Below are 20,576 nucleotides of genomic sequence, written 5' to 3'. Positions count from 1 at the left end.
ACGGTCCCCCACAGACAGAGCTCCCTGCCGGCTTCTCCCCAGGGAGTCACACTACACAGTGTGCTGTGTGGATTCCACCCAGGTGTCTGGCCGTCCAGTCCTGGGACAGCCTCATTAATGCTTACTGACTCTATGCATCTGGCAGTCCAGGGCACTTGGGTGGCACGGTGCCGCTTCCTCGCGCTCTCAGCACCGTCACACGTGATCTCACACAGTCTGAGGTGTATTGTTTGTAGGGCTGCCGTAGTGAAGGATTGCAGCCTGGGTGGCTTAAACAACAGACACTTGCTTCTCACTGTTTTGGAAGCCGGCAGTCTGAGGTCAAGTGCCTGGCAGGTTTGGTTTCTCCGGAGGCCTCTGCCCAGTGTCCTCACACCCCTGGGCATGTGCCCACCCAGTGGCTCTTCCTCTCCTATAAGGAACCCAGTCCTGTTGGTTTAGAGCCCACCCAAACAGCCTCATTTTAACTTGATCCTCTCCTTAAAGGCCCTACCTTCAGGTACAGCCACATTCTGAGGGGCTCAGAGCTCTAACAAACAGATGTGGGGGGCACAGGTGAGCCCATAACAGGAGGTAGGCAGGGCAGGTCGCCACCCCATTTTCCAGCAGGAGCTGCGAGGCAGAGAGGCTGAGTGCCTGAGCGCCCGCTTCTGCTGCTGAGGCCTTGTGCCCCAGCTGAACTCCAGACTCCAGGCCTGTCGCCCCCCCCCCCCCCCCCCGCCCCAGTGCCCACTGGTGGGCGCTACAGGTGGGGAGCTGGAATCTGGTGTGATGTTAGAGGATCTCCCGGGAGACCTTCTGGGAAGGAAGACCCTACTGAGCTGGCACACAGGATGTGGGCCCTTCTGCAAGGGGCAGCCTGTGGTTTATGTGGGTGGGTTTGCTGTGGCCCTCAGCCTAGCCCCCCCCTTGCGGGCAGTGCTTTCTCGTCGTTTCAGCCAGTGGGGTCGCATCGCTCCTGGAGCCAGTGTTCTCCAGGGCCCCCACAGAGCAGACAGGGCAGGGGGGCATGCTCTCACTTGCTTTGAAGGGAGTCAGCCTGCTCCAGCCCCGCTCCTTGGGACATGCCACGTACAAAGAAAGCAGGAGGGAACTGTGATGATTGCTCCAGCCCTGACTCGTCAGACCCAAGGGTCCCTGACTGGGAGCTGCACCTGGCCCCCTGCTGACAGTGGCTTCCTTTCTGTGGACGTCACATTCAGATGCCCACTGGCTGGCCAGCCAGAGGGACGTGTGCCTTCACCCTGGTAGGGCCCTGATGGGTAGGAGAGGAGAAGAGAAGCTTCTGTTAGCTGGGTTGAGAAACTAAGACGAGCGGCAGCTGCAGCTTTGACCAACTGTGCAGGCTTCCTGAGCATCCCATTGAAGCCTAGCCTTGTAGGGTGACCTTCATCAGATGCCTCCTTCTCCGTAATGCCAGGGCTTCCCACCTCTCCCAGGCCTAGGTTGCAATCAGTTCACAGTTCAACAGACAAACACTGGGTCCCTGCGCCAGGCAGGGCTGCATCACCCCTGTGGAAAACAGAATTAAAAAAAAAAAATTAGGTCTCTGCCTTCCCTGAGCCAGCAGTTATTATGGCATGCCTAATACATGGGCCTTTATTTTTGCATCCAGGCGGCCTATAGAAAAGTCTCAGGCTAGGTGCTGTGGCAGAAGAGGGGAGGTGAAGGAAGAAGAGAGGAAATCCAGGAAGGCCCCTTGGAGGAGGAGGATTTAAGGCAGGCTTTGAATGGTGGGTAGAACTCCTGATACAGGGCTCAGGGCCTGGAGGAGGGGGAGAAACTGAGGCCAAGCATAAGGAAGACCCAGAAACCAGATGGCTCCATGGGTACCCGGCAGCGTCCGGTAGTCGAGTGCACAGTGTGGCGGCACTTGGGGCTGCTTTGGCTGTCTGCACAGGACAGATTTGAGTTCTGCCACCAGCTCAGTGACCTTGGTCTGGCCACACTCAGTGTCTGGCTGGCCCTCCTCCTTGCATGACTGACGTCAAATAGCCTCCACATCCTTCCCTTTTCCCATAGGCCCAGATGCATTTTGGGTACCATCTGGCTCCTTGGCCAAGGTCAGCAAGGGCAAAGTCCAGAGGTTCCCAACCTGGTTGCACGTGGGATCACCTGGAGAGCATGGAAAAAAGTCCTGGTGCTCAGGCTCCCCAACCCAGCTCCGTCTGATCCTGGGAGGCAGGACCTAGGCATTAGTATTTTTTTTAAGTTTTCAAGGTGATTTCAATGTGCTGGCAACTTTGAGACCCAGTGATACAGCTGACTTAAGAGGCAACAGGTATGATATTGCGGGAAGGGGCACACAAGTTCTGAATCGGGCACATACATACCACGCAGCCTTAGCAACATCAGTGTTTCGTATAAACTTTGCAGTGGGGATTATTTGATTACACAAATTGCATGCGTAGTCTGGTACATAGTCTGTGTTCAATGAGTGGTTACCTCCTCATCCTCTCTTCCCCTCCAGCCTCCCCCTCAGAAATAACTGAGGTCAGTTATGTAATCCTGTCAGGCTAATGCCAGTGGGCATTTGCATAAATATGTATGGCATGTTTTGCAGACTTCCTGCTGTTTGCGGGCCATGTTTTATTCATGCATGTATGATGCAAAATGTTCCTTCCTAGGGCAGAAATTCCAGCCTGCAAATTTCACAACAGAAAAATAGATTTGTATAAATTGAGGGCAAGGAAGGCAAGTGGGAGATGGGGAAAGCAGTGCTCTGGCAGCGGCTTTCACGGGCAGTTAGTAAGAGGAGGACAAGGGCCACACGCCCGGACTCTTTCCTTGGAGGGCACTGCCCTCTAGTGGGGAGAGACCACGGCCGACCTGCGCTTCCTCCTTTCTCTGCCTGCTTGAGGGAACCAGCCAGGGTTAAACTCACTGAGTCCCGCTAAAGACACACAACCACACAGCCAGTGGACACCAGCCGTGCAGGCCTCCCTTCTTGGACTTATCATCCCTGAGACACCAAGAGAAGTTAGGAAGCATCTACCACATTCTAAGTACCAGAAGCTTTGCATGCGTTGCATCTGATTCTCAGTTCTACAAGGCAAAAATATTCATATATTCCCAGACTCAACGTTGGGAAATAAGTCATCCAGAAATAGAGAAGTATAGCCAGGATCCCAGCCGAGACCTGGCTGATTCCAAGGGTTTACTGCTGTATTATGGTGACCCGTCTGTTCTTTCTCTAGAAACCTAGCTGGTCTTGGAGGCCTGAGTTCAGATCCACCCTCACCGTGTACAAGCTGTTTGGCTTTGGGGAAGTTGACTAACCTCTCCGAGCTTCTGTTTTCTCACGTATGAAAAGAATATCATGGCATGAACCTCATCAAGTGGTCATGAAAATTTTTGTTTGACCTCAGGTACCTCAGAAGGGGTTGAAGAAAGCGACTGCCTCGAGATGGTGGGACAATAATAGGTTGTCCCCTTTCTGAATGCATTGTTCTTATAATCAGACAGAAACAAAGGAGTAACTAGAGCACCTTCCTTCGTAAAGGGGCCCAGGTGCTGACTCGTGTACCAGCCGTGTGAGACGTTGCTGGAGATGACATCTCGTTTTCTAGAAGTCACAGCAAGCAAATCCCAGGACCCTCCAGGGAAAAGCACCGGCTTCTGAAAGGGTCTTTCACTTTGCCAAGCACAGGACCCTCGCTCTGCTCGTCCCCTGCCCTGCTCCATGCTGGCCAGTCACTGTTAAGAAATCGGGGCTGTCACCTGAGATCTCTGTGTCCTCAGGCACCCTTCCTCCCCACGGCCAGGGGGACTGGGAGCCAGGCCTGGAGTGCCGGGCAGTGTGGTTCGGGGGTGTATTCTTCCTCTTCTATCTCCCGAGGGCAACCGAGAAATGCCTTCCATCTGCACCTTAAATTCCACTGCAGCAGATAATTCTATTCTTTATAGAAAAATCTTATCATTCGTTTCCAGGCTTTCTATTAGGACAGCTGTGTTGGGTACATTTTTTAAAAATTACTCTAATAAAATTAACCTTATATATAGGGGCAGACTGGAAGGGAATATCAAATGAGTATCAGTGTTTCCCTCTGGGTGGTGAGAGATGGTGGTTTGTGCCACCTTCCTTGAAATAGTGATGATAATAGCTAAAATTTATTCAACACTTATTGTGTGCCAGGCACTGTGGAAAGCCCTTGATGTGCATTAATCACTTAAACCTTGGAACAGTCTTGTCAGATGGGTACTATGTTATCCCCACTCTCAGGTGAGAGCATAGAGACACAGAGAAGGTAAGGAACTTTCCCAAGGTCACACACTAGTGAGTACACATGAGGCCAGCTCTAGGGTCTGTGTTCCTGGCCACTGTGTTGGGGTGCCTCTCCTCCCTTGGTTTATTCTCAGATCACTCTTCAATGAGCATATGTTTCTTTTAAAATGTGGAAAAGAGTTTTTGTTTTTAAATTTATCTGGTTTCACCAGTGCAGAAACACACAGGAAGAAATACAATACAAATACACTAATGTCTAAAAGGAAATATGAGAACGATGTTATTTCTCTATATGATTCTGTATTTTTCATGTTCTCTAAAATAAGCATCTCTCACCTGAGTAATACAAAAAGTAAAGCTCGTAAAACAGAAAAGAAAATCCTGCTCTTCGGGAAGTACTGGTGAGAAGAGTAAATAACAGCTTATGTTTTTGGAGAATATCTGTGTTCCAGGAACTCAGCTGAAGCCTTTTTTCTGCACTTAGGTCCTCAAAGACCCCCGAGAAGGTAGGAGGTGTTGTCAGAACTGAGACGGAGGGAGCATTTGTACCGAGCTCAGACACACAGGCAGTGGAGCCTGACACCCGCCCTGTCCTGTCCTGATGCCCCAGAGGCAGGAATCATCCCCCTCCTTTTCCATGCAGGATCCTTAGTGTCTCTCAGCGTCAGAAAATGCTAACGGACTCGTCTAAGTAAGAAGCTAGAAGAGGCTCTGGTAACAGCCGGGTTTCTGGATGGCCTGTTTGACTGTGCTTCGAGCAGCATAAAGACTTGGTGCCTGCAGGTGGCAGATGCCTTGGTCCCTCTGTCCCGACCCTGGTTGGCACAGAAGGCAGGCCCCATGCCAGCCTCAGCAAAGGCAAGCATAGGCTCAGGAAAGTCGGTGCTGTCCTTCGCTTGGTACTTTGCAGGCTGCCGCAGCCAGCCCACTAATGGGGCTCCTGCTTGTGGACTAGGGAGCAGCAAAGAGCAGGCCGTCAGGTGAGCTGGCTGCAGAAGACTCTGCCCAGCAGAGAAGGAGGGGCGGTCACTCACAGCGGCACAGCAGCGGCCTTCCCTTTCCTGGGCTCTGCTAGCACCAAGCAAAGCCCTGGGGTGTCAGTGGAAACAGCACTTAAGAAGTGCCTCTTCTGTGCCAGGGGCCACACTGGGCCCCAACAGGCTTCCCTTGGTTATTCCCTGCAGCGCTGCAAAGTGTATCTTAGCGCCCCCACCTTTAGGTGTGGAAGTGAACACAGAGAGCACGAGGGACTTGCCCAGATCTGCTGGCAGTTAAGTAGTAACACCAGGATTCATACCCAGCTCAGCTCTAGAACATTCTCCCAACCTCACTACACCCACCTTCTGATGCAGACGGAGCAGGTCCCCCCCCTGCTGTGTGCCATAGTTTCTGAGTAGCCAGCCATCCATGTCCCCATGCAAAGTGTGAGAAGCAGGCAGCTGCCTGTAAATAGCAGAGTTTGGAGTTTGGTTTGGGCTTTGTTCTTTAATTTTGCTTATTTGTGCTTGAGCCCACTGGGGACCCAGTTCTGCAGAGGGGGTCAGGAGTCAAGCCACAGCTAGAAGCCACGTGCCGTGGAGAAAGCTGCTTAATCTCTGTGAGTCTCAGGTCCTTCTTGGGTAACACTGGGCTGACGGCACCCACCTCCTTGCATTGTTAGAAAGAGTCATGAGCTAATGTCTATAAATCACATAGTCCAGTCCCTGGCGTCAAACTCAATAGCCAGTAGCCATTTGTATATATCACTTACATTGCACATGCACATACATGTGAAAAATATAACAATCAAACTTTTGTGCAGAAAACGCATTCCAGCTTAACAAATCGTTATGAAACAAACATCCGTGTAGCCTATAAATAGACCAAACACCAAACCAGCACCTGAGAACCACCCCATCCTTACCCCTACTCTGCACCTCTATCACATGCCCTCCCGCCCCATCAGCCGGAACCACAATCCTAACTTCTGTACTGTTCATTTCCCTGTTTTTCTTAACTGTTTGACTACCTAGTTATATGTCACAAAATAGTTTAATTTTGCTATTTTGAATTCTGCATAAGTAGAATCACACCTCTGAGTAGTTTTGCTTGTCTATGTTCTTTTGTTCGGTGTTTTATCTTTTAAGAGTCATTTGTGTTCTTGCTGATTTTCTCTGTTTGCTGTATAGTAATTCCAGAGTAGGGAGATGTCACATTTTGTTTCTCTGTTCTGCTGTTTCTGGGCATTTGGGTTTGTTTCTAGTTTGGGGATCTCACAGTGTTGGTACAAGTATTCTTGGAAGTGTCTCCAGGTACGTGTCAGACTTTCTGAGGATGTTTACCTAGGAATTAGAACTGTGGGTCATTGGATTCATTTAACTTCAGTCTTACAGATACTGCCAACATTTTGCCAAAATGGTTGTCCCGTTTGCACTCCTACCAGCAATGTGCAAGCGTCCCAGATGCCCCACCTCCTTGTGCACACCTGGTACCACCCAACTCCTTAATCAGCAGAATGAGCAATGGCATTTCACTGGGGTTGCAATTTACATGCCCCTGAGTTCTAACAAGATGGAGCATCTTGTCCTATTCCATTGACTGTCTGAATTTCCTCTTCTGTGAAGTACCTGTTACAGTTCCTCTTCCTTTTTTCAACTGGTTTTTCTTTTTCTCATTAGTTTATAGCAGTTTTTATGCAGTCTAGATGTGAGCCTGCTGGTTCTCCTGTGTGTGTTTTTAAGGATATATGTTACACATAGATATTTCTCACATTTTCACTTCCTTATTGGGCTCTTTTGATGAATCTGGTGAGTGACCTTTTAAATTTTATTGTAGACCAATTTGCCAAGCTTTCCTTTAACTGGCTGGTGTTTTGTTTGGTTAAGAAACCTTCCCCTTCCCCCAGCATCATAACAGTACTTTTGTTTATGATCTTCCAGAAGCTTTACTGTTTGTCCCTGTTCTGCCTCGAATTGATTTTTACATGTGTTGTGAGGCTGGCTTTTTTTCCCCTTGTAATTTCAAGTTGTCCCAGCACCATTTGTGCAAAAGATGATCTTTCCCCCCAGTGCTTTGTATGCACACTTTGACATAAATCAGGCGTTCCCTGCTAAGTGCAGATCTGTTTCTAGGCTTTGTCTTCTGCTGCATTGGTGTATTTACTGTTCTTTGTGCCAGAGACACACTGTCTTCATCTCTATATCCTTAAATGAAGTCCTGATACCCAGGAGGGCAAGTCTTGATAGTTGTTCTTCACAGGTATCTAGGTTGGTCTTGGCCCTCCGCGTGTGTGTGCACAATTTAGAATCAGTGTGTGCTATCCCAAGGGCACATGCACAAAATGTTTCTTGGTACTTTTATCCATTATCATATATCAGTAATAATAACGAAGTTCACTGCTATTTCCTGGCTGATAGAAGAAATCAAGAAATCCAAATAGAAGTCTCCATTTGGATTCTCCAAATCCTTCGGGTTCTGTGCCTCTGGCCTGAGCCTTTCGGGAGGCTGTCACATCAATCCCCTTGGTGCGTTGCATCTAGAAGGAAGCACGTTGATGGGAGAGTCCCCAGCGCTGAGAGGCATGTGCAGAGAACTCTGTCCCGGGAAGCAGGTGGGGACAGACCGGGCGGGCCGTGGCCAAGGAGAGCCACTCGCTCCCCCTGTTGCATCAAGTGCTGCAACTGGTGCTCCCCTTCGCATGTCCTTTCAGCCGATGGTGAACTCACCGATGGGCACATTGGGCCAAAGGAGGAACCTGAAGAAGAGTAAGGCACCGTCTCTGCCTCACGGGGCTGAGTCTCCGCCAGCACCTCTGGGACTGAGCCCCCGTCAACACCAGGTCTGATAACTGACCCACAAAAATGTCCCACAGCATCCTTTTCTTTTTCTTTTCGTGTATATTTGGAGTAATGAGATCTGAGCATTTCCTCAAATTTGCTGAACAATTGTGTTAGTTTCCTGTTGCTGCTGTATAATATACAAACTGAGTGGATGAAAATAACACAAATTTTTATTATCTTAACAGCGCTCGAAATCAGAAGTCCATAGTGGGTCTCACTGAGCTAAAATGAAGGTGTTGACAGGGCTGGTTTTGTCCTGGAGGATCAAATCTGTTTTCTGGCCTCTTCCATGCCCACATGTGCTCCCTCCTCGAAGCCCGCAGTGACTAGTCCGGCCTTCCTCACGATGCCGTCTCTCTGCTTCTGCCGTCTCACCTTCCCTCCCAACTTTCACTCTGTTTCCTCCTCTTCCTACATTTCAAGGATGCTCGTGATCGCGTTGGGCTCACGGGGGTCTGCCCTGTATAATCTCTCTCTCAAAGTCAACTGCTTAACATCCTTAATTCCATCACTGTAGCCGTAGTTCCCCCGTGTCACCGAGGGTCACAGTCCCAGGGTCTAGGGATTAGGACAGTGACCTGTGGGGACTGTAATTCTGCCTCCCAAGCAGTGCAGCCCTTACCCTGCCAGTCCACTGCCCCAGCTAGACAGCTCATGTGACCCATAGCTGTGGGGGGCATTTACAAGGCTCGCTGTGTGGGGGGTTTTCTCTGACCTCTCCCCGTCCCATGCTCTCTCCTCTTTAGCACTGCTCCTGACATTGTATAGCAGGTTGGTTTGTTTATGGCCTTTCCAGGATACAAACTCCACAAAATGGGGATTTTGTCTGTTTTGCTCACGGCTGCATCGCAGCTCCTCCCACCATGCCTCGAACCTAGCAGGTGCCTGTTACGTGGCTGGCCGACTATGGATGAAACAGCTTCTTGACAAGATCCTCGCCCAGCTCGTCTGTTCCTCCTCAGTGTCCGCAGATGCTGGCCCTAAACCTGAATATTGTAAAGCATGGGCAGCAAGTTTCCGCCAGCGGTTCCCAGACTTTCTCGGTTTACTGTGTCCTTAGTGTCTCCGTGGTCTTTTTCACAGAGCCCCAAGTCTGCAAGAAACACCTTGCAGTTTTATCAAGCAACTAGATTCAAACTGCTTAAGAAATGTTTGGAAAAAAATAGACATATAAATTGAAAGGAAAAATTATTTTAAACGAAGCACAGTCACTCACAAACTCATGTGTGTCCCTGCTGTGGACTGCACCGTTTCTCAAACCTTGGAGTCAGACTCGATTAGACAACCCCATTCCTGTTCCATTTAGATTAACACAGTTTGCTTTATATCACAGCTGCTACTGAAAACTCAGTTGTAATTAAATGGAATGTGAATGTAGCTCGATCCGATGCTGAGCCCATCACCTGACATAGTGAGCGGTTTCCACGAACAGCATCGAATGGATGTCAGGTGTCAGTGGGTTTCCCTCAAACACTTCACGTGTTTTGGGATGCCCCTGTGAGTTCACTGTGGCACCCTGAGGTGCCTCAGCACACAGCTTGGGAACTGCAGATTCACACTGACCTGATCTACAGAAGGCCTGTGCGCAGACCAGGATGCCAGAGTTAGGTCACCACGCAGGTCTTCCCACTCCTCTTGACCTCTGCTCAGTCTTCGCATCCCCAGGAGGTCAGGTTAGCATCAGAACGTGCTTGGTGAGCGGGCAGGCAGGGCAGCCGGGTAGACTCTGGATGGCCAGGCCATCTGGGCCCAGTGAGGCTTCCCCGAGGAACCTTCTCCAGGGCCTGGCCTGCATTGCTTTCTCCAATGGCAGCCTTAGGAAAGGACGCATGGAGGGTACACACTGCTTTGGAGACAAGAGGGCTTGGATCCCCCTCGTGCCGACCTTCACTGTGTAGAGGGCACAGGTCTAGCATACTGTCCATCTCATGAACACTTCCATGGCTCTTTCTGTGTGTCAGATGCTGTTACTTACAGATATGAGGTCGTTAAATCCTCCCCACACCCCCGAGAAATAGGTCTGATGTCATCCCCATTTTACAGATGAGAAAACTGAGGCTTGAAGAGGGTAACTATACCTTGCCCAAAGCTCCCAGAGCTGGGAAGTGGTGGAGTGCTTCCAGGACGGCTTTTCCCTTACGGGGTGGGAGAAACCCGGCCCCAGATCGTGGCTGTGCTGCTTTCCCTCTTTGTTGGGAGGGGGCATCAAATCTGAGATGCTGTGTCTTCCCTGTGGTGGGGGCATGGTAGCCTTCCCCACTGGGGTCCTTGAGAGGATTACAGGAGATAAGTGCACAGAGGGCCAGGCTCCGGGCAGGTAACAGAAAGGGCTGACCTGCTGCGTCCCCGGCTCTCCTCTCTCCCGCCGCCCCCTTCCCTGCAGCACCCAGGAACCCAGCAGACAGCGCGGGCAGCACTGGGCCTCTCTGGGCCCCTGGGGAGCCTCCTCTCCTGGACCCCGAGGCACTCACCCTTCAACAGTGGGATTTGGATTTTAGTGCTGGATAATCTGTTTCTCGTCGGTCTAGGCAGAACATTTGAGGTGATTTCACTAAACAAGAACAAAATCACAGACTGGGAGGACAGCAGGGAGGCAAATTCCAATGCGCCTCCCCATCAGAACACAGCGTGCCTCATAGGCTCTCATGGTATCACCTTTCTGTGAAAACTCGGGCCCCGCTCTCCAAGCCTGCTTGACTTGAGTTACTATCTTAAGGTATTTCTGAAGTGAAGAGGGTGCTTCTTGATGCATGAAGCCCCCCCACATCCCCACTACTGGACTGTCCCTTGGAAAATACTGAGAACCCATTGCTGCTAGGAGGGGCCCCGTGGGGCCACTTAGAAGATGCCCCTGGAGATTTCAACCAAGTGGGGGCAGGGGGGAAGTGCCCATCACAAGAGATCATGTGCATCTTACATTTTCAGTTTTTGGTGATTGGGTCCTATCCTGTTTCTTTGACATGGGGGGAGCTCTGTTCTGTTAAAATGGAAAGCCACAGTCCAGTGGTTTGGAAACCCATGCCTCTCCTAGAGGAAATAGAATGACAGGTGCTCTTGGCTAGGATGGAGGGGCCGCTGTGGTTCGTGGTGCCTCCATGGTAAACCCCTGCCCCTCGGAGCTGCCAGAATGGATGCTAGACCCTGTGGGGCTCCTGTGGGCAGCTGAGCTTGGCAAATGCCCTTCCTTCTGTATCACAGTTTGCACAAAGCAGGAGACCGGGGACTTCCTGCTTCTCTCTCCTCCACCCAAGGAATGGGGCCAGGACTAGCTTGCTCCCTAACCCCTTAAGACAACCCCCTAATTCTAGCCCGTACCTGAAAGATGCTCATATGCTAGACTCTTCCAATAATACCTGCAACTTTCTCAGCTCTGTTTGTTATCTTAGTCTAAGCTGTGGCCAATGCTAATACTAAACCAGAGCCAATACCAGTAAGGTAGATATTGCTTCGCTCCAGATTCCTAGAAACAGGAATGGCTGTGAGATTGGAGGTCTCCAGCTGGCTAAGGGAGCAGGTATTTGAGACACTTGAACTTCTAGATTGGTGTAAATCAGAGTGGATTTGACTGAGGGTAAATCCAGCCCCATTCCAATGATATAAACCATCTCTTATCATTCCTTCCTTCCTCAAGCGACATTCCTGACAAGCCATCTTCAAGTGTTTGCTTTGAGGTTCCAGATTCCTGTCTGTGAATCGGGAAGAACTGACTTCCTTTGCCAAGTATTTAGAAACCAGTTGAGCTTCTATCTATAGTTTCTTAAGTTGCGTTTCCCCACCTCCAAGTCAATGAGCTCCAGGAAGGCTGGGATTTTTGGCTGTTTGGTTCAGTGCTGAATCACCATCCCTGAGAATGCTGCTTGGCACATAGTAGGTGCTCAATAAATACTGATTGGATGGGTGACTTTGAGTGATTCCATGACATTGCTGAGAGAATTCAGTTACACCTACTATGAACAGACTAGAATTACTCTCTACTGAGCTCAGATTCCCTCTGGTCAAACTCATTCCCCACCTTCATGTGCCCATGTAGACCTGTTGCACACCCTCTGTGCTATCTCCTTGGTTTGGATTGACCCACATATTGATTGTCCTCATAGACAGCCAGCTTCTTATGGAAAGGGCCCCTTCTTTCCTTAGTTCAGTGTTTGGGAATGTCTACCTAGTTGAAAGTTAAATAGATCCAGCCTGTAGGCTCTAGTTTGGTCTCATTACTTTCCCCAGAATGATCCAAAGGTTTGTTCAAAATTCCAGGTCCTGTATCATCAATATTTGAGAGCCCATGCCCAGTATCATCTTCTCAAGTCCTACAGAAAAGCTTGAATCCTGAACAACTGTTACAACCACACATAGCAACTCCAAAATACGGGGAAACCTGCGAAATGGAAATTAACAAAATGTCTAATTAAATGTTCTTGAAGTGTTCCATTATGTCAGCTTTGTTATTTGCTAAATTTAATACCCGTAAACATTTCATTACATTAAGAAATAATCTGTGACTTCAACTTTTCTCACCTCCCAAGAATTCCTGAGTTTGTACGGGTGCTGAGAAATCTCAGCCAGCCATAAATTAAACCGATTACATAGAGCCAAATAAACGGGATAGCAAGATCACGAAAATCCTTTCAAAAATGTTTTTGGCAGAAAAAATATTTAATGGTAAACATTAAATATTTTTATGTTTGACATAAAATAGTAACATAGTTTAATATGTTTGGTATGATGTGGGCTGGTGTCCTCTAGAAGTAAGTGCACTTGGGGCCCTTATTTTCAAAGCAACCTACCAGAAACTATAGAACTCATGAACAGCAGTGCTTCAGTAGAGTTCTAAAAATTAGAAATACTAGCTTTCCCCCTCTAGGATTTTTAGACTCATTCCTCTAACGTTTGTATAATCAGAACCCCCATCTAATCAATGTAAGGTAATTTCCTTGACCTTTGACTGTTTTGCTCATTGAATGGCTTCTACTTCTCTAAATCTTTGTTTCCTCTTCTTGTTTCAGGAATTCTGTTCACCATGCTGGTATTTGGACCAGCCTGCGGATTTATCCTGGGCTCTTTCTGTACCAAAATCTATGTGGATGCAGTCTTCATTGACACAAGTAAGGACTGTGTATCAGTTTCTAACCACTGTCCACAAGTGTTCCCTTCGTCATAAAGCAGCTCTCAGCCTCTGGGTTCTGACGTTCCTGCTAAGCAGCAGCCTTCATGCGTCGGCTTCTGTAGCTGGAGGCTCGCCTGCGAATGGAGGCAAGAATGTGAGTGTCAGTCAGTTCAGGGTGCCTGGGCTCGAGTGTGTGCCCCACCAGTGCCAACCCAGAGGCTGGATAACCCGCATAGTTGACTTTACTCCTCAAATCTGGGTTTTCCTCATCTGTAGATTAAGGGTAACAATAATGCCATCTGCCTTGCAGGGCTGTCGTAAGAATTAAATGGGAAGATGAGTGTGGAAGTGTCTGGCATGTACATGTCCTCACTGGATGCTTCATTCATCTACCTGAGGTGCTTTCTAAACTGAAAGCTGGCACATGTGTTCTGAGAGCCCGCTTGTACAAAGGGGGCAATGAGACAAAATATTTGAAAATCCCGTCTGTAACACACCGCCGTGGTGGCCTTTATAAGGAAGCGTAGCATACCACAAACTCATTTCAAGCAGCGCTGGTTGTGTTCTTAGCAGGAAGAGCAAGTGTATTTCTCAGAGTCTCTGGGCCCCCCTCAACACACTTTGAACAGTGCTCCAGCCAGGGTGGGCTAGGGTATGCACGGTAACTAATAATGCCCAGATCAAGGTGGTTTTATACCACCCAAGTTTGTTCCTTGTTCACAGTATACCACCAGTGCATGGTGGTGGTGTAGGGAGGGTAAAAACTGGCTCAGCGTGGCCACTCCCGGGCCCAGGCTCACAGAACTGTCATCTGACCCCAGTCTGTGCTGTCACCAAGGCAGGAAACCAGACTGTGGCAGGCGGTGCACTGGCTCCTGAAGCTTCTACTCAGAAATGGCATCCATTATTGCTTCCACTCGCATCCCAGTGGCCAGAGCAAGCCATGTGCATTAGTGCATTAGTCTACTGCTGTGTGACAAATCACCCCAAACTTAGTGACTTAAAACAGCACAGCTGTCACCTCACAGCTTGTTTCTGTGGGTCTGGAATCCAGGAGCAGCTTAGTGGGGTGGTTCCGGCTCGGGATCTCACGAGGCTGCAATTGAGGCATAGACCTGGTCTCAGCTGCCTCAGAACTCGGGTGGAGGAGGACCCTTCAGAGCTCATTGCCATGACTGTGGAAGGCCTCTCCACTACCTCCCCACGGCTGCCCTGGAGGCAGTACTGCAAGAGAGGGTGAGAGATCACCTGAGACAAAAGCCACACTCCCTTTATGTAGCCTGGTCGCAGACGGGACACCTCACTGCTTCAGCTGCCTTCTGTGTGTTAGAAGCAAGCCACTTGTTCCTGTCTACACTCAGGAGAGGGGATCCGTACACGAGGACATGAATACCAGGGGGTAAGGCTCATTGGAGACCGTAGACACTGCCTACCATGCGCTCATATTCGACCGCGGGCCCCAAAGAAACCCTGTACCCCTGGGCAGTTCAGTGAGTAGAGAAGCCACGTTTCCTTTCTCTCCGGAAACAAGAGTGTGGGGGCCGTTCCTGCTTCCCCTTCACAATCTATTCTCAGGATCAATAAGGGCTCTCAGTCCCCAGGTCCTCAATCCATCATCTCTTGACAGTGCTGAATTTACTAATTCACCCCAAAGAAATAATGTGGTTTTGAATCCAATCAAGTCACTTTGTGACTCACTCCATTAATCCCACTGATATATTTACTTATAGCTAATGACATTACAGATTTCTAAATGGAGGGAAAAAAATCAAATGTGGCCTTAGTTATTTATTCTTGTAAAGTGTTGGGTCTGTGTGGGAGGTGACGGAATGCCACCATCGGTGGGCGCTCTTCCTGGTGAGCTGTGGAGGGTCCTCTGGTCAGAGCAATGACGCAGCGTGAGGCAGCCCCCATCTTGCTCATAAGGCCCAAAAAGCCAGCTCCCACCGCTGCGCCGAGGGCAGCACAAGGCGGGAAGAGCAAAGGTGAGGGAAGTGGGTGCTGCCCGGTGCAGTGGGGAGGCTGCCTGGGAGGGGAAGCCACACGGCCAGGCAGCGCATTTTGCCCCCAGCACATCAGCAGTGGCCCCTTGATCAAAGCCAGTGGATTACCAGAATCTCTGAGCCAGAAAGAACCTCAGATCATTCTCTTCCAACTTCTATTTTACAAATGAGGAGACTGAGGCTTAGAGAGGGGAAGGGAGGTACCCTATCCAAGGGGTGCATCCCTAGAAAACCCAAGTCTCCTCCATGTTTCCTCAGCAAGCATTTGGGTATTTCCACGTCAAGATTCCCCTCCAGCAGGCTCCCTCTGGGGAACGAAATAGCATCCTTTCTCGGAGCCTGGAAGGACCACAGGGTGGACAGGGGGCTGAGAGGGCCTAGCCAGCTCTTTGCCCAGGCTGTCCGTACCCAACTTTCCCCACCCTTCGGAGCCCGGTATGGAGTGAGGTCATTCATGGCTCCGGCTCAGTGACGCCCCCCGTACGTGAGATGGGTGGGCTGCTTCCGCCTGTCTGGGCATCTTGCTGAGGGCAGCCCTCCCCACTAATGAGTCAATAGCCGACTTCCCACCCAGTGTCTCTGAAGAATGCAGGGATGCACCGCTGAGTCAGCGCCTCTGCGTCTCTCTCCGAAGGCCCTGGGCGGGCTGTTGCTGCCCTTTACCAGCAGAGGGCAGGAGAACACAATTTATTGTATTGGGGAACCAGACACGGGGTTCTTACAGTTCCAGCAATTTTTATTTTTCCTAATCTTGTGACTAAAAGTTGTCACTCTGTCTGGAGCGGATTTGGACTGTCATTTGAGGAGAGGTTCTCAGTCTTTAGGGATGATCCCCGTCCCCCATCTTTTCCTCACCAGCTAAGACAGAGTCCCTCTTGAGGGCTGTGCAGCCTGGGTGAACGTGTTCTAAGCATGAACAGGTTGGGCATGCACATAGCCACATGGTTCTGAAACCCAGCTCGGAGCCAGGCAGGGGATCGGGTAGAGCCAAGGTCTGGAACATGTGGGAGGTGGGCAGGGCAGGTCCACGGGGGCCCTTGTCATGGGGCACATGGTAAGGGGAATGTCCCTTCCTTGTGCAGCCTGGCAGCAGCCGAGGGAGCAGGGTTGGAAGGAGACACCTGAGGAAGGCTCTTTGAGATCTGTGTGGAGGTGAACCTGGGGCTGCAGGGCAGGTGGCCGGGTGTAGGAACAGGCCAGCTGTGGAGCAGACAGATCCCTGGGGCAGCTCCCCATGAGGGCTCCCTCTCTGTGCACGGACCCTGGGGTTGTACCCTGCTGCCTGCCCTCTGTGTGTGCCTCCTGAGGGCTCCCTTTGTCCCGTATCTTAAGAATAGATGCCTCCCTCTTCTGACAGCCAGGGGAAGGAATGATGGCGACTCCAGACTTTTTCAGAATATCTTTGTAAGTCTGAAACCAGTCAAGAACAGGACCTAGAAAAAAGGACCTGGTAGCACAGGATGCCCCAAAGCATTTGACCTACCCAGCCTTAATATGTGTGTTTATCAGAAGAGGAGGATTGATAACAGCAGCCATGAATTGACCACTTATTACAGCTGTATGTAAATTGCCTCATGGGAACCTAGAACATTCCTGTTGGAAAGTGGGTCATACTATTAATTGCCCTAAGTGGATGAGGCATTCTCAAGCAGTGATGATGAGCTCTGTGTTGGGGCACTGGAATCAGACCTCTGTTTGAACCTCAACTACACCCCTGATGAATTGGGTGATCCTGGGGCCATTTCTCCTAAGTCTGTGTGTGGATAACATCCATTAATCATGCAAAGCGCTTAGCATGCAAAGCACCTGGTGTATCATAGGTGCGCAATAAAGTTAAGTAACAAGGAACGCAAGAGGTTAACTGGTTTCCACGGCCAGAAGGAGTCCAACCCCAGGCCCGTCTGTCCCCATTGTGGACAGCTTGCTTCCCATGACCTGTCCAGGAGTTTAGCCAGAAGGCCTCTCCCTTCCATGGACAGAGTCCTCACTGAGATAACCTAACTTCATCAGATCATCCTAATGCCAGCTGGCCCCGCCACGGCTGCATGATATTTGCCACTGGAATAAAATATGTCCACCTGTTGGCTTCACCAGAAGGGTCAGAAGCAGAGAGCACCCTGCTCTGCCACTCTCGGGCTGACTGCTGTCACCAGATTCCTTCATGTTGGGCTAATTAGCCCCACGGCCAGCATTCGGAATGCTCCCGCCTTCCACCCTCAGCCCTCCCTGTCTCCAGGCTCTAATTATGTCTGCAACTTAATGATGCTCTTGGAATTCTTGAGTCCCATAGCAAAAGTTTCACAAACTAGGTTAGGCAAACCAGCAAATGGACTGAAGAAAGAAGAAAGCTACCCAGAGAGCCGTAGTATCACTTATACGTCAGTACGGCCCAGGAGAAAGAAGTCAGTGTCCCCGATTTGCTTTGATCTTCTGTTCTCACAGTCTCAGGTATCCTCATGGGTGGGTTAGTGGGTTGGATAGTATTAAACTGGTTCAACTCTGTTCCTAGTGATTTTTCTTTCAAACTTACAATGGTACTGGGCCCCAGAAATGGGGGCAAATCTCAGCCTCATATGTTGACATGACCTTCAGCAAAGGGAGCAAACAGCTACCAAAAAACTTGCTCTACTTATGCAGCAAAACTACAAAAACATTCTGAAGGTTGGATTCCAAGAAACGTACCAAGATGTGGAAGAGTTAGAAAAATGGATCTTGTAAAATGGAAATCTTTCTCACCTATGCAAAGGCAGGGCCAAACTGGGCCAGCCTCGTGGCATCCAGGTGTGTACCTCCCTTTGCTCGCCCTTTGCTCCCATTCCAGCATCTTTTCTCAGTGCCCAGACTGACCAAGGGGTAGACAGGTGGCTGGAGGGAGCTTGGCCTGTCCAAGCCAGTCCCCCGAGGATGCCACGCCTCGCTCAGACTATTCCCACAGCCTGGGATGTGGTCCCCATCCTGCTCTTTTCGTCTTTCTTCACCCATGGTTCTAGTTTCATTGGCAATGTCATGCAGCTACATAAATGACAGATTGGTGCTTTTCAGTTTTGTTCTGGGTATTTTACTGACAGCAGCTTTTGCCAAAAGGCTGAAACTGCGATCATTTTGCTAAGATCAAGATACTAATTAGAACCAGATCAAAAGAGATGTAAAGAGATTTTCACACCTTGCCTTCTACCTGTGCCTAAACAGTACTTCTGCTATTCCAAACCTGCCCAGGACTGCTGTTCTTAAAAAGCATGAATTTTTATTTCCCAAGCCTTTTGTACTAGTCAGGGTGGGCTAGGTTCTGCTGTGGTAACAAACAGCCCCAGAATCTCAGCGACTTAAAACACTAAAGGTTTTTTCTTGCTTGTGCTATGTATCTGACATAGGTCAGCAGGGACATTAAATTCACTGTAGGCTCTCAGGTACCACATAGGGAGGATTTCACATGCTCTCATGATCAGGCAGGGGAAAAGAACGTGGCGAGTCATGTACCAATTGACACGTACCACCACAGAAGTGACACGTCTCCCTGCTCACAGTTCATGGCAAAACTCTGTGGCACACAGCCACACCCGACTGCACAGAAAGAGATGTGCAGTCCTGCCCGTTCTCAGAAGAGGAGATCCAAATGCGGACACGGGTAACACCTGCCACACCAGTCTTTGCCCGCTGACACACAGAACCTACCTTGGACGTAGGTAATCCTAGAACAGGGTCTGCTGAGCAGCGTTGATTGCCAGGCAAGTGGACGGAGATTTCCACCATAAGCAGCCAAAAATGCCTCATAAAAATACTATTCATTGTGGAGATGGGTAAGTAAAGGAAGTCCCTTGGAAGATGTTTCTCAGTTGGGTTAAAGCATCACTGGTCTTCCCGTGAACCACCAAAATCACACCAAAACTCTGCTCACTAAGCCAGCCCTCCAGAGCTGCCTGGTTTCTCCTCGGCCTGTTATTTCTCTCCCCACCACAGTGCTCTGGATAATTGGAGAAAAAAAAATTAATACTTCCCCAAATGGCCAATGGTGATTTTCCTAGACAGGCAAAATCCCGTCCTCCACACCCTTCTCCCTCTGCTTGCCCCAGTGGCAGGCGTGCCCTGGTCTGACACAGATCTCGTGCTCGTCCCCATCTTACAAATCGTGAACAAATGGTGGCTTTTCATGCACATGCACGTCCTATGGGGAGTGAGTTGACATGTTCACATAAACATCTGCCTCCCACACAGCAGCCCCTTTCCCTGGGATGTCGTTAACAAAGAGAGTCGCTAACTTCCCACTAAAATACAACTCTCTACATGCGACTAATTGTGTTCCCCCAAACAACTGCCAGGATTTCTCTCTCTCTGCTGGATTTCTCTCTCTTTCAATTTCTCCTTTATGAAGCCAGGAGACAATGGAGGGAAGTACTGTGGCTCCCTTTTCCCGTCTTTTGTGACTGGTGAAAACATTCCTGCTCAGCTACCCCAGGCAGTCTTCCTTCCTGTTCTCCTGTTTGCATCAAGATGCTTTCAAGATCACCTTGTCTTCCGTACTATTCTCTTTCTAAAAAATCTATGTCCTAAAATTCCCATTCATATAGACATATTCCTAAAAGTAAATATAAGAGCTGCCATATATGAAAAGCCTACTATGCGTCAAATGATTCTTACCCATTGCTGCTCTTCCTTGCAAGCACTCTAGGTGGTTATCATCTTCCTTTTGCCAATGATCTAATTAAGCATCAGAGAAGATAAGTAACATGTCCAGTATCAAATGCTAGTAAATTGCATAGCTGGGATTTGACCCCAAGCCTACCAAAGCTTGCACTCTCTCCTCTTCAGTGTGCAGCTGTGCAAAAGCATCTGGTCCATGGTAGTGCCCTGGTTATTGCTGCTGGGTTGATGTCAGGGTCTCTGGGACAGGGACCACCAGTTCCAAAGTCCAACTTGCCACCTGCTGGAAGAGTTGGTGTTCTTAGGTGCATTGCACAAAGCACAGGCATTAATCATCCACCCAGGGCCCTCCAGGGAGCCCCAAACACAGTCCAGACCATCAAGAGGGGTTTTAACAGAGGGGTAAAGATCATAGCCCTTGGCATCTGAATGCCTCTATTCCAGTTGTCAACTCCTTGAACTCGGGCAAGATACCTAACCTTTCTAAGCCTCGATTTCTCCATCTTTATAAAGTAGGGATAATAAAGGACTCTACTTTGTAGGGCTGATTGGAGCAGTTAGGGATGCACTCCACAGAAGGCCTGCTGCAGAGCAAGCGAGCCCTCAGTAAATGATGGCTGGTATTTCCATCAGTGTTAGCTGAAGAGTCTTCAGGGACAGCACTTCACAAATGGCGAAGCGCTCATCTGGCATCTGTGGTCATTTCTCTTCCCAAGCCTGTCCATCCATCTGGCCCAGGCCCGCAGCCCTGTTAAGGCTGTGGCCCAGGTCTCCAAGAATTTCCTTCCATG

At 49.6% G+C, this 20,576-nt stretch overlaps 1 protein-coding gene across 2 annotated transcripts in view; it reads left to right on the top strand.

Moving 5' to 3' along the window:
• SLCO3A1 (solute carrier organic anion transporter family member 3A1) overlaps positions 1 to 20,576 on the top strand; it is a 264,472-nt gene that overhangs the window by 184,323 nt on the left and 59,573 nt on the right. For both annotated transcript variants that reach the window (XM_036931852.2, XM_036931851.2), the window contains exon 3: positions 13,044 to 13,142. In XM_036931852.2, the coding sequence (XP_036787747.2) occupies positions 13,044 to 13,142 (99 nt within the window). The remainder of the gene's footprint in view (positions 1 to 13,043; positions 13,143 to 20,576) is intronic.

Source organism: Manis pentadactyla, chromosome 18, assembly GCF_030020395.1.
Source record: "Manis pentadactyla isolate mManPen7 chromosome 18, mManPen7.hap1, whole genome shotgun sequence".
Classification (NCBI taxonomy): Eukaryota; Metazoa; Chordata; class Mammalia; order Pholidota; family Manidae; genus Manis; species Manis pentadactyla.
This window is presented reverse-complemented; position numbering and strand designations above follow the sequence as displayed.